This window comes from Fopius arisanus, unplaced genomic scaffold (assembly GCF_000806365.1).
Source record: "Fopius arisanus strain USDA-PBARC FA_bdor unplaced genomic scaffold, ASM80636v1 scaffold00025, whole genome shotgun sequence".
NCBI classification, from domain to species: Eukaryota; Metazoa; Arthropoda; class Insecta; order Hymenoptera; family Braconidae; genus Fopius; species Fopius arisanus.
In genome coordinates this window covers 89947-102896 of record NW_011887764.1, presented here as the reverse complement: position 1 = coordinate 102896, position 12950 = coordinate 89947, and the positions used below count along the sequence as shown (strand labels likewise).

General features: G+C 37.0%; 3 protein-coding genes across 10 annotated transcripts in view; 1 reads left to right on the top strand and 2 right to left on the bottom strand.

Moving 5' to 3' along the window:
- Positions 1-455: 455 nt before the first annotated feature.
- Positions 456-1487, bottom strand: Spase12 (Signal peptidase complex subunit Spase12). The gene is made up of 3 exons (XM_011301846.1): positions 1373-1487; positions 894-953; positions 456-818 (listed from the first exon to the last, which is right to left on the bottom strand). The coding sequence occupies exons 1-3, from the start codon at positions 1415-1417 to the stop codon at positions 636-638; spliced, it is 288 nt and encodes a 95-aa protein (XP_011300148.1). The 5' UTR covers positions 1418-1487; the 3' UTR covers positions 456-635.
- A 524-nt stretch (positions 1488-2011) lies between these two features.
- On the bottom strand, positions 2012-11814 carry LOC105264747 (solute carrier family 26 member 10). 7 transcript variants are annotated; one of them, XM_011301837.1, is made up of 14 exons: positions 8947-11814; positions 8755-8811; positions 7106-7216; positions 6610-6771; positions 6431-6541; positions 5668-5837; positions 5397-5561; positions 4344-4448; positions 4133-4266; positions 3579-3918; positions 3251-3523; positions 3002-3175; positions 2718-2844; positions 2012-2372 (listed from the first exon to the last, which is right to left on the bottom strand). In XM_011301837.1, the coding sequence occupies exons 3-14, from the start codon at positions 7197-7199 to the stop codon at positions 2170-2172; spliced, it is 2058 nt and encodes a 685-aa protein (XP_011300139.1). In that variant the 5' UTR covers positions 7200-7216; positions 8755-8811; positions 8947-11814; the 3' UTR covers positions 2012-2169. The 7 variants fall into 7 exon arrangements, with proteins under 7 accessions (XP_011300139.1, XP_011300141.1, XP_011300142.1 ...); XM_011301839.1 differs by having other exon boundaries at positions 9012-11814; XM_011301840.1 differs by having other exon boundaries at positions 9483-11814.
- The window catches only part of LOC105264749 (protein snail), a 34731-nt gene continuing 29732 nt past the window's right edge, over positions 7952-12950 (top strand). For both annotated transcript variants that reach the window (XR_892016.1, XR_892017.1), the window contains exons 1-2: positions 7952-8035; positions 8152-8436. The gene's annotated coding sequence lies outside the window, so the exon portion shown is untranslated. The remainder of the gene's footprint in view (positions 8036-8151; positions 8437-12950) is intronic.

Below are 12950 nucleotides of genomic sequence, written 5' to 3'. Positions count from 1 at the left end.
CGTAATTCCACAGCGTATTCTTTCATATACCTATATCCGACGCCCCTCTCCCTTCGGAGAGGGAGCTCACAAGGCGTGTCCATTTTACCAGGGCGAACTTTCCGTACTCATCATTTTTCTCATGCATAAAAAAAATCTTGCGCAACAAAATGACCGAGCTTCATCCCCCAAACAAATTAGTCTTGTGGTTCATTGTGAAAGTCACGTATGCTTCATCTTCGTTTTACGATTGTTTTTTCTCTCCGTGTTTTTTTTTTTCGAGGAAAATATTTCCAGTCGTCTGCGACAAGAGGAGAAAATAAAGAAACGTGGCCGATGAAAGTGCAGGAATCTGGAACGAGTCCAATAGCAACTGAGTGGTGTTATCCCATGTTTTAATTGTGGTGCACACGCGTGACCGATTTTTATATTAAATATGAAATAAAATTGGGTATAAGAGTTGAGTAATAACAGCCTTCCAGGAATAATGAAATATATTGTGATAAATGCACAGATCAGGGCGATTACCCCAGAGTGTAGATTTCACACGTTGAATGTTATTTTTTGTACATCTCGTGTATTTAATGATTAAAGATAATAATATTCACAATTTTAAATGCTCAGAGTAGAAAACAATTAATATTGAATGGAAGTGACTATTTCTTCTTTTTACTCTTCGATAAGGCTTCTGTCTGGGGCTTCTGCCAGTCCAGAGGATTGCGTCTGTACATTGGCCAAGGGGGAACAGTTATTATAGCAGCCATCACACAGCCAGCCCCCAGGATGTAGAGGGCTTGAGAGAATTCTTGGATAGCGTATCCCCAGATCAGTCCTACAAACTTGAAAAGGAGATAATATAATAATAAAACACCCGTTCATAAACAAATTTAAATCCCAATAAATAGGACACTCACTCCAAAAAGAGTGACAATGATCCTGGACAATTTTTCAGCCCTCGCCTGTCCTTCATAGTCCTGCAAATAATGAATAAATATCAGATGTTGCTGTAGACCAAATTCTATGAGAAAATTTAAAGATATTTTCTCCTCCCCTATTTCTGAGACAAAATAATCCAATTTTATGGATTATTACTGACGTACGGCTGATTGTTACAAAATTGAAGAAAGAGGGTCTACACATTTAAATGGCTTCGTTGAATGAGGATAGAATAAAAATATCCTCGAGGATGGAGAAGTATGTTGGATAAGGGTTGATTGGTGCATAAATCCAGAAATTTTTTAGCTTGCAGTGGCATACGGTAAACAGTGTTCTAACCTCAAACGAACGCCTTCAAAAGATTCTTCAAGACAGTTGAGTTGTTTAATAACACGTTCCTTACCCTTTTTCCCTTAAATATTAACGTAAAAATACCAGCAGTCATATATTAACTTACCATGTGCGTGGGTATAGACTTTATTGACTGAATTAACGATGCCATGATTAAAAAAGTGTACCGGTGACAGCAGTTGCAACAACAGTACGTTGAACAAAAAGAGTTGACGTGGTAGTTGTGACTGGGTAGATCATTCGACGCAGGCGCGTACACCGCCATTTTGAAAATTCGTATCGATCACCCGGGAAAATTCCAATGGCAAACTTTCGCCTGGATTTTCCATTGAAACGATCACGAATGCAATTACATTAGTATTTGATTAATTCAAATATTTGATCAGTGAAACAATCTGGAATTTTTTTTTTATCATGAGAACAATGGGTGACTCCATAATTTGATTTTTTAATTATTCGAGTAACGTCTCATCGTTTAACGATAATAGTATGGGTGTCTCAAGCCGTATGAACGGAATTCAAATGAGGAAGAAGATGGTGAATTCAGAATTACGCGGTGTGGTTGCATTCCGGGGTATGCGCAATCGATGTATCAAGTTAGGGGGATAAGAGTCACAAATATGAGGACGGGGATTATGAAACTTTGGTGAAGATTCATTGGGTTTTGATGATCGCCGATAGTCCTTTCACCTCGATAAAATACAGTAGTTTGACGATTTAAAATAATCGGCGTTATTTACTCGAGCACGAATACGTTTATTCATATATCGATGACATTCGCAGAATATTTACAAGAGATTTGTGGAAGAAATAAATAAATTCATCGCATTAACTTTAAAATTAAGTGAAAAGGGAAAGAGGAAAAAATGAAAGGGAGAAATGAAAAAAATCATTCATTGGAAATCACAGTCGACTCATGCAGTTTTCTTCATGACTATTTTGCATCGGGCATGTTGTCCAAAGTGGCGAGGATGGAATTGCGATTGGTGGAATGACACTCTCGTGTCTAGCATAGTTGACCGCATCACTGACTGTTGGAAACATCATGAATGCTTCTGTTGTTCGTTCTGCCGCACTGCACTTTCTCATCGTCTCGAAAACGGGACCTGAAGTGTTTCAATAAAAAACAAATATTTAAAATGTGGGAGAAATGGGAAGATACTGCAAGGTATTATGTGAATTAAACTTGTTGGTAAATCTGGAAAAAGTGATCGTAAAATGTCGAGATATCTGGCAGGCATGTCTTCCGGTAGCAAAACCTGAAAATCAAGTGCAACTTCCTTGGCTGTAATTACACGTTACCCAATCTCAATATTGAAATATCATCTGTTTTTGAGGTCTCAATCTCTTGTTCAGCCTATGAGTTTCCGGTGCAGTTTAGGACTTTCCAATGGTCGATAAAGACCACTGAATCATAATTAACATTCGATTTATAATGAATATTTATTTACCGGAGCAGCCAGCTAGGTAAACGGATACGTCGATTTTCATGTAATCATCAACGAGATTTCTGAGAGCAGCAACACCGGCTGGATCTATGTGAACGAGGGCTGAGAAGTCCAGGACAATTACTCTGAGCTGTGGATAGAATTAAACGAGAGCTGCTTGTTAACTGACCAACTATATATATAAATAATTATCTATAAGTCCATTAAAATTTAAATAAATAAAAACTACAATTATTAAAACTAAAAATTCATGAGCCAGTGGCTCATTTTTTAGACCAATTACCCACATTCTTTGCGCTTTCTGATGCATTTTCTTTGCTCTCCATTTTCAAGATGCGATTTAGTTCCATCTGGGGATTCACTCCAGTGGCTTTGAATACCTCTTTACGAAAATGAAGCTTCGAAGCGAAATTCAATCCTCCACAGTAGTGGAACATGACAATTCCAGGTAATTCAACAGTCTGAAATATCCCACGATCTTTATGCCATAAATAAAATCCAGATAGTGTAATTTAGTAACAAACTGTGAGTTTCACCTTTTCGTATCGATTTGTATCTAAGTAGATTTCAGTTCCGGGTACAAGAGCTAATTTGCAAGTGTACGGTTTCATGGAAAGTGCAATGAGCTTGGCGAAACAGAGAAGAGCCCCTATTAAAAGCCCATACTCAATATCGAGGATGATAACAGAGAGGAATGTGATGATCCAGACTAGGGCGTCCGTCGATGAAAGTCTCCAGAATTTGAAGAGATCTTTCACTTGGAGGAACATACCCTTGAGTGCTACTACTATTATTCCCGCTAGAACTCCCTGCAGAGCAATGAGAGCTAAATAGAATCCATAAAAAGAATAACAAAATATTTACCTTTGGCAGTGGTGTTAAAAATGGCCCGATCCAAAGCAAAACAAAAAGAAGAAGGAAACACGAAATGAGACTGGCTAATTGCGTCTTTCCGCCAACCGTCTGTTGTACAAGGGATCTTGATAATGACGCTGTGAAGGGCATGCATGAGAAAAATGAGCCAACCAAATTTCCAAGACCCTGTGCCATCAATTCCTGATTGGCATCTACCTCGTAATTCATTTTCTGGGCGAATATCAGTGCCATCGACATGGAAATACTATACGATACCATTGTAATTACGAAACAATCCACTATTACACTGGGAAATAATTCCAAAGGGGGTAGTTCCGGAATTGGAAGCCTAAAATGATTAAATAATTCCAATCAAGTCCAAATTAATTAAAAATAACGAAAATTTCCTTGAAAAAAGTTAAGAAACGTAATGAATCTATCAACTTAATTTAACTTTAATGTATGATAGGTAAAAATCTGACAAGGGCAAATAACCAATTAGTGTTATTTAACTTAATTAATTGGGTAAATGAATTGTTTAGTTGATCGATTTTGTTATTTACCCGACTGGAATGTCTCCCACTATGGATACATTGTATACATCATGGAGGTTCATTTGAACAGAAACTACAGTTCCAATCACCACAGCGAGCATTTCTATTGGAATGGGAAAAGCGCAGTATCTGGAAACTCTGGGCTGCAATAAATAATCAAAATAAAAGGAGCTCGGGATATTTATTGCTAGGGAAAGGTCAAATTTTTTGTAAAACCAACCTTGAGAACTTCGTTATTGAATACGACAGCTATAATAGTTATACCAGCAATAACCATAGCCGCGATATTAATATCGTCAATGGCATTGAAGACGTCATAATAAGTCTGCGAATGAAATATATCATTTTAATGTGAGTTGTTCATGTTTTCATCAATTTCGACTACTTGACGTCGTAAAATGACACATAATGTGGAAAATTAAAATTTCTTATCGGTGTAATTATTTCCGTAACACCAGGAGCATTGAGTACTCATTTAGGAGACGAAAGAAAGTGAAAATGACGTTATGCGCGTTGATAGTCACGTCTTGGATCATTAAAACTCTTACTCGCTCTGAACGAGACACCTGGAGGCTGTAAAATTGCCCGGAGGCTCTTGTTCCTGTGTATTTGTCACTTGACGAATGCCGGAAAAACATTCGTAAACATAAATGTGTGCCGCACTGAATTGGTTTAATTGTGAAATAGCAGGAAGCTTATGTTCAAAGCTTGTTTTATTATTTTCTAGGGTATTACAGTCGCAACTCACCTGTCTCTATCTGTAACACACTTCGGTATTACCTGGGCAGAAAAATGTAATACTTCTTGCCGTAAGAGAATATTTAATGAGAATAATACAACAAACATAATACATTATTCAATCGTCAAGAATAACACATAAGAAATTCAGAGCAAGGAATAAATTACAGTAAAACTTCAAATATAATTAACAAATTAATACTATCGCTCATTAATTTCAATTACCAATGGTTTCCTGGCGTTTAATAACATAGAGTGATTGACGATTAATTTTATAGTAGGACATCCCTCACGGAAAAAATATATATGCTAATGATTAAGTTATTACATAGACGGACGCGGTGCGGGGTGAGGGGATGGAATGGAAAATTGAAGTAAAAACCTGAGGAGGAATAGAAAGGAAGGAAAGGAAATCTGAACGAACATATATTTCGCATATTTAGTGTTTTACATACGGAATAGCCAAGAATTTTGCAAAAATGATGCTTAAAATTCTTAACCAATGACGTAATTAAAACGTTGAATAAATACTCACGTAAACCACTTTGAGTAGACCACGGCGCCTGGGGAGGTGTATACCCAGGAGGTCCTTGATTTGCGATGTGAATACGTGAACCGCTGCTGCAGTGGTGAAACCGCTGACCAGAGTCTCTGACAGAAGTGAAGATATCACACCTAGACGCAGCACGTACATTGCCAACTGGGACGAGTGAAGATGAGAGAGGGATTTCATTTGAGTACATGTTGAGTGGTTATATCGTACAAATGGAAATCTAGGGCTAAGTAAATAGATTAATATCTTATACCTGTAATATTGCAACCCCAAGTGTCACGATCGTTGCAACTTGCACAGCCGAGTAGTGATGACTATCGGATAATTCAGGATTCACTGATGTTACATTTGCTTGGATAACTTCACCGTTACTGTGGGCCAATACAACTTTTCCCGTCATCATGCAAATAACAGCGAATGTACCTGCATCCGAGACATTAATATCTGATAATTGTATCGCCTTCGTAGGACCTCTGTAATTTATGCTAATTACGGAATGCGCAGGTGTAGCTTGAATGAATTGGAAATCTAGTGTTTTCTATTTGTTTCATATTCGGGTATAATGGTATGCATGGAAAGAGCTGGTTTTGCACATGAAAACATGTGAGAGGAAACTCTGTTCGATTTTTTCATTCATTTCTCTTGGAAATTTTGTAGCAAATGCATGGGGAAAGGGAAAACCTGTGAATTTATACCCGTTCTTCATGGAAGACTAGAAAACTAACAACTTGGAGAATGAAAACATTTTAGGAAAATAAGTTTTATGGAAAACTTCTCTTCTTTTTATTCTCTACTGTTATTTTTCTCGTATTTTCTTACTGTAAATTTAGCAATTCTCTTATCTCGGACTTTATCTCGGAGTCATATATTTACAGATCAGAATTCTGTAGTAAAGAAGCGATTAAATCTGAATTGAGTATGAGAAACAAATGTTATCTTGTTTTGTCAGGTCTCCGTTGCGATGATAATGAGGTACGTAAGCATTGATATATTTCTGAATGGAGCATCAGGATTACCCATTGAGTTGTGTCTGGATGTTCCGAAAATCATGTATACGAGAACGGGAAAGAATGCCATGTATATTCCAACGATGGGTGGCACGTTTCCAAGCATCGCGTACGCCATACCTGTACCATCAAGTTATCAGTAGCTCCGAGAACAATAATTAAATCTTATCGGAAATGAAGTTGCTTGCCTTGAGGTATGTGCATAACAGCTACAGTAAAACCAGCAGCCACGTCTCCTAGAATATTTTCCCTCCACTCGTATGTCGACAGCCAACTGATCATTGGAATGGTTTTTTCGAGGTTCGATTTTAAATTGAAGTCTCTGCATTTTTTTCTCCACCTTTTTTTCACTGCAGCAATTTTTTCATTTAAAACTCGGTTTTTTCCTTTTTTTTTCAGCGCTTATCAATGAGCAAGAGCGAAGCTGAACAAATCTCTGACATCCGCCGCACACAGAGCAATTCAAATTATCGAAAAATTTCATTTATCGAAACAGTCAACATTCAATTTTAATTAGAAAATTACAGTGTTGTGGCGGGGTCTTTAAAAATCATTCACTCATAATTTCTAATTAAATTTGAAAAATCAGTTGACATGAATTTCAGAAATTTTTCAATAAAAAATTTCCAGGAAAAAATTGAGGTATTTTTATGGTTATTTCATGATTATTTAAATAACAGTTACATGTCGTTCGTGGTTTCGCGTAATTACAAACACGATTGAGATCCTCCTGCTGATAGACAGGGCGTTGTACAACAAGTTCTGGGCTATTAATCATCTCATCGGCCGCGTTGTCTGTAAGGAGAGAATAACCCAATGAATTATTAAAAAAAAAACGATTCTCTCCCTAGAAAACCCCATGCAAAATGTCAAAGATGAGTAAATAGAATTCGATAAAAATGAGTTTAGTTCGAAGTCGCTGTGACCTCAACATCAAACATGCACAAACCATTTATCAACCTTGCGCCTCCTACGTTCCGAGGATTAACGCAAGATGTAAAATCCATTGTTCCATACATGCGGAAAACATGTGGATGCTGGGAATTCGTTATCTTACCAAGACCGAAGTAGGATTTATCTGTAAGTAAACTGCTTGTCTCCATCTTTGACAAATTGTCTGTCAGCACTTGATCCTATGTGACACTGATAAGTGAACAAGTAGCAACTCAAACAAAATAAATCCGGAGAACAATCCGGGGACTAACTGTATTTTAAACAAATCAACTGAGCTACAGCTGATTACGGCTAAACGAACCACTGTCCCCCGATTAAATGGCGACAATGAGCACGAGATATTGCCCAAGTTGTGGGTTTTATCTGTCGACCAACCATGAATACAACTCATTGTGGAATATCTATGTATGTGTCAAATCACGAGGCTTAACCCGATACTGCGTCAATTTCGTGGCGCTCAGTTATTAAAACGCGCTCAGTACCGAGAGATTACGGTCATCATTAAACACTGGCATGTTGAGACTGCAGGAGCATCTGTAACTCCTCCTTTGCACCAATAAAAACAACGGAACGACTAATGAAAAAATGTGAGATAAGTGCAATTGTTTGTACTCCAGTGGGAGGGACAAGACTATCGCAGCATTCTTCAAAATAATGCAGGCCAGTGATAATAGTTTCTTCGCTTAAGTAATGAGAGGAATAATCTCATTGACCAATCGCTTGGTAATAATTTGATCTGGCTTACTTGGGACTTATGGTGACTTACGAAATTTCAGGTGTTGAAAAGATCGGTCGACCTGAAGAGACACTGCACAACTGAATGAATTGGATCCGTTGAAACAGGAGATTTCACTGATCTTGAAATAAGTCACAAGAGAATTGCGTAAATCCTAAACCGCTTTGTCTCTGAGCAATCAATTTAACGATCACCCTTCTCCTCGGGCTTGAGTTCATTTACCGGTTGTAAGTTGAGGACTGGTCTTATTCACCAATATTCCATCTGTTCTGATTTTCTTATCAATGGAGAATATACAGTGACACTATCTTCAGTGAAATCTGAGGTATGTTCATGTTTGAAGGGGCAACATCATAAATTAATTGAGAGGATCCATAAAAAAGTAACGTCCAAGGTTTGCTGTGGAAACTTTCAAATCAATAACGATAAATCAATTAACATGGGCTATAAGTGCTGCGCTGTCATTGACTCATTGTGACTGGGGACAGATTGAGAAGGTCTTTCACGCCTCGATTGTCTAAACATTCGATCACAATTGCGTCTATTTGAAAAATAAGTGGAACATCACATTATCATTGAGAGGAAATACCAAATTCACTTTTTTAATATTAGTTAATCACTCGATCAATGGAAAAAAACTCACCTTCGTTAGTCTAATGATGAAGGGAGAAATCGTTGCCTTATCCTGATGGAAACGTTCCTGAGTATTGGTTGATAATTATTCGTTTTTTTCACCTGCGTTATTTCTGACAATGTGATTTTTACAAATGCCACTTAACACATTCGTTTTTTACATCGAACGTATCGGGAAATAGTCGATGATTCGTATGCTTACGTGTTTACGATGACAATGACATACAGACTTTGATAAACTAATGATGTATTCTAATCGCTACGCACTTGAATTTTTTTATTGATCGAAGCGCTGCCACCTTCTATTTCGTCATTGTGACCGTGGAATATAATTAGCTCCGAATGAAACAGTAATTATCGATATGAGGTGGGCCATTCTAGTGGGAGAATACCTTTTAAATTGAATTTTCAAAATATTTATTATTGTTTATCTCAAAATAAGAGGGATGATTTAATCGCAACTGCGGATGCATCTTTGACAGAATTACGGTTGCTGTTTGCAATTCCGTCGGCGTTTGCACTGTCTTATCAAGAATCATGATCTTGGCACGTATGTCGATGCAAGGAGGTACTTGCATATTTTTGGAGGCCACAGATTCAAGGCTGAAAGACAGATGCATTGAACGCTTTATAGGAAATATCGAATACTGGGGAGATATTTTTGGCGCCATTATGGGAGTTTACTGTCCTTCGTCTATCCGTAACTACTGAGTCGTTGGGAATTCACTATATCTTTACCTTGCACGTATTTTTTAAATGTTAATCCTCGCGATTATTGATACCAATGACGATTAATCGGAGTTCATTGGAATTTTAAGGGATCGGAATCTAGATGTGATGGAAAAATCAATGGAAAATAATATTTGGGTTTAATTACTCCGTGAAAATTTGGAAAATTGAGGAATGAAAATCGTACCGAACAGATTCTTCAGTTAATTATGACTGAAACAATGAGCCATACTTGTAATTAGTGACGGGTAAAGATGATTGTTGATACTTCATGTTTATGGAATGCAATACGAGGAGAGAAATATTTTATTTTAAATTGCGGAACAATACACGTAATGCGACATATGGAGCTGTTTTCCGGTAGTGCTGGAGAAATGAACGAAAATAAATCTTAAACGTTCAGTAATTTCTCATGTTCATCACTGAAAAAAGTAAGAAATTGTCACGTAAAATTTCACGGAAAGTTCTGGATTTATTATTTCCAACTTATTTTCGTTTGTTTAGAAGAAATGTAGTCTTACTTCTGGTTAGGGAGAGTTGGTATTCATCATCGACTCAACAATAAAAAATCTGTACCTCCTTCCGACATTGCAATATTTCCCGGGTCACTGCGGAAATATTTAATATTCCGACGGAATTATTTCGTAACAAGAGCTCCAGTCCTCTCATTCCGCACGTTTCGGAGCACCAGATACTTCAGTTCTGAAGATCCTATAACACAGTGAGAAGGATGGAGGCTATCTCTTGCAACCAAAGTAATTAAACTTTGAAGAAAATTATTTTATACTGCAAAACTATCATTTTCAAGATTCTAGGCGAGCAATCTTGTCTTTTGTATCTTACCGCAACTCGTACTACTATAATTGGATCGAGCAAAGTTTAGAATAATGAGGATTACGGACGATTCATTGTGATATTCAATGAATTGTATCCATAAGTTAGGTAGGACATTGACGATAACCATCAGCTAATTATTCAAGTTCTGGTATTCTATGGAGTATTCTCATGTCTCCCATTTTCCCATGGGAAATTACATATTTCTGCTGTTCCAGTTCAGCTGCATTTATATGCCTCATCCAATTTTTTTTCCATAAATTTGATTTTTGTTTCTCACCGGTCGAAACAATGGATTGTTTACGATTTTAATAATTCATATCAATTAAGTTAAATTCGATTACTACACACCTGATAAAAATCTTCATAGGATCTGGCCTCCCCTTTTAATTTATCTTTTAATTAAGTCCAACTGAATTTTATTCTCAATTCCATCTAGTTGTGTAATTAGTCGGCGATTTAATTAAATTCGCTGAAAAATTCATCGGAGGTCTTATATACTGATTACCGAATTTCCCTGATTATGGAAATTAAGCGGGGGCGGAGGATGGATAGAAATGATTTTCAATAAACAATTTGCTCCATTACCTATAAAATATAAGGTCAATGGATTACGAGCAAGACGTGTTCAATCCATTTGGCACCGGACACATGTACGATACATTCGACACGTTCTGCCGACCATGGGCCAAGCCATCAAAGCCCCAACATAATCCAGCTGTATAATGCTTACTCACTCGATATATTACATACGCTGTTCGATTACCATTGTTTGTACTAATTACAGAGATTGCAATTGCTAATGTAAATGAATTAACGGTTACTGGAACATGGGGGGTATATCTCCTCCGGACCTAGAATTCAGGAATAATTTTTTTCTATCCAATGCTTTACTAATGCACGTCGATAATAAATGATGACTCGTGGAAAACTATGGAACCTCATACCAATGATGACTGTTGGAGAACATTGAAATATGAATGATTCATACGAAAGATAATAAATACAACTTCTGACTTCTCCACATATTCATCACATGACATATTCATCATATTCACCACCATGACCTGAATGTTCTCAATCGTTGATACTTGTCATTGCTGTCTGATTATGATGTTTTCTTCCTTCGCTGATAGTATATTCCATTTTGTAATTCTCCAATGGCCATTGAACTCATTTTTAATTGATCCATTGGGTTTTTATTCGACGATGAATTGCTCTCGTAAATCTTTTCAATTCTCTGTCTTTATTAGTCACTATGGGTGCATTCAATGCAATATGTGCATGCAAATTTTTTACTGTTCCTTCTGTATACGCGTAATATTTGTTTTTATCGTCATTAGGTACTTCTACTACAGTTTTTAAAACACCCACAGCGCTCTGCGTCGAGTAATGGCTTTGGTTATCGTAATTCGTATTATTTAATGTGTTTTTTTTAATACTTCCTCCATATTATTCTCAATGGATATCAGTTATTTAAGTATCAACAGTGGGTATAATGATGACCCATCGATTATTATTCAATAACAATGATTTAACAGCGTCTGTTTCATAAAAAATTGCATGAATCCCTGAATATTCGAATAAATTTACCTGGAAAAAATGTCAAGGGAAATATTTCCAAGGGCGATATTCATTACCATAAGGGTTCGTGTTTCCTGAAACGTAGAATAATGAAGGATCTTATTTAAAAATTATTTTTGACATCTTTATGAGACGCGGGAGTGTCATAACTCCTAGCCCTCATAATTTTTCCAGAAAGAAAATACTGTTTCCTTCACGAGGGAAACGGTTTAGGTTGCTCTATATCGAGTGGGAGTACGTGACCAGGTGTATAGATGATGCACACTCGCTTCAACTGGAGACAAGAAAAAAAAAATGCCACTTGATGCTGTGTATGACGCCTTTCAGCCACGAGATGAATTTCTGGGTTTTCGTAGCACAAGATTTAAGGGGAAGATTCGGAGCAACAGCTTTCGAGCTATTTCCTCTGTTGATTCTGCCAGCGAACTAGAAACAACTGCAGGAGCTACAAGTCTCAACGATCAGTTAACGCCATCAATTGGTTGATGAGAAAAAATGATATTGATTATTTGCTGCACATTTTGGTGAGGAGATGGAGATTTCGATCAAATTGAGACTTAATTCACAAGTATCAGCAACAAATGATCGAAATTCCACGGATTTTTATGCAATTTTTCCACCGTATAGACCGATGGAGAAAAATTCACCGCCTGGAATCGAGCATGTGCGAACAACTGACCTTAATTGTCCACGAAATCGATTCAACTCGGCCCAAATGCTCAAACTGTAATTTTCACACGTACATTTAGCCCAGAGGTTGACAAAAAAAAAGAGATGATTAATGGACAGCAATAAGAGCATCGACACAATGAACCTCAAGACAGGTGTGATGAATACATTTTTTTCTACGTTTCTATTTATTATGAAAATATAATACAAAACATCCTATGTCGTATTACATAGATAACAATGCTCAATTAACGTTTTTCCCATTTTTTGTTATAACATTACCATCCAACACTATTTAAAAGCATATGTCGGGTTGGGTAAAGTCGCTTTTGCATATTTTTGGTTATCATTATTTTTCTTTCATTTTTCAACACGTCGTTCCATCGTTTT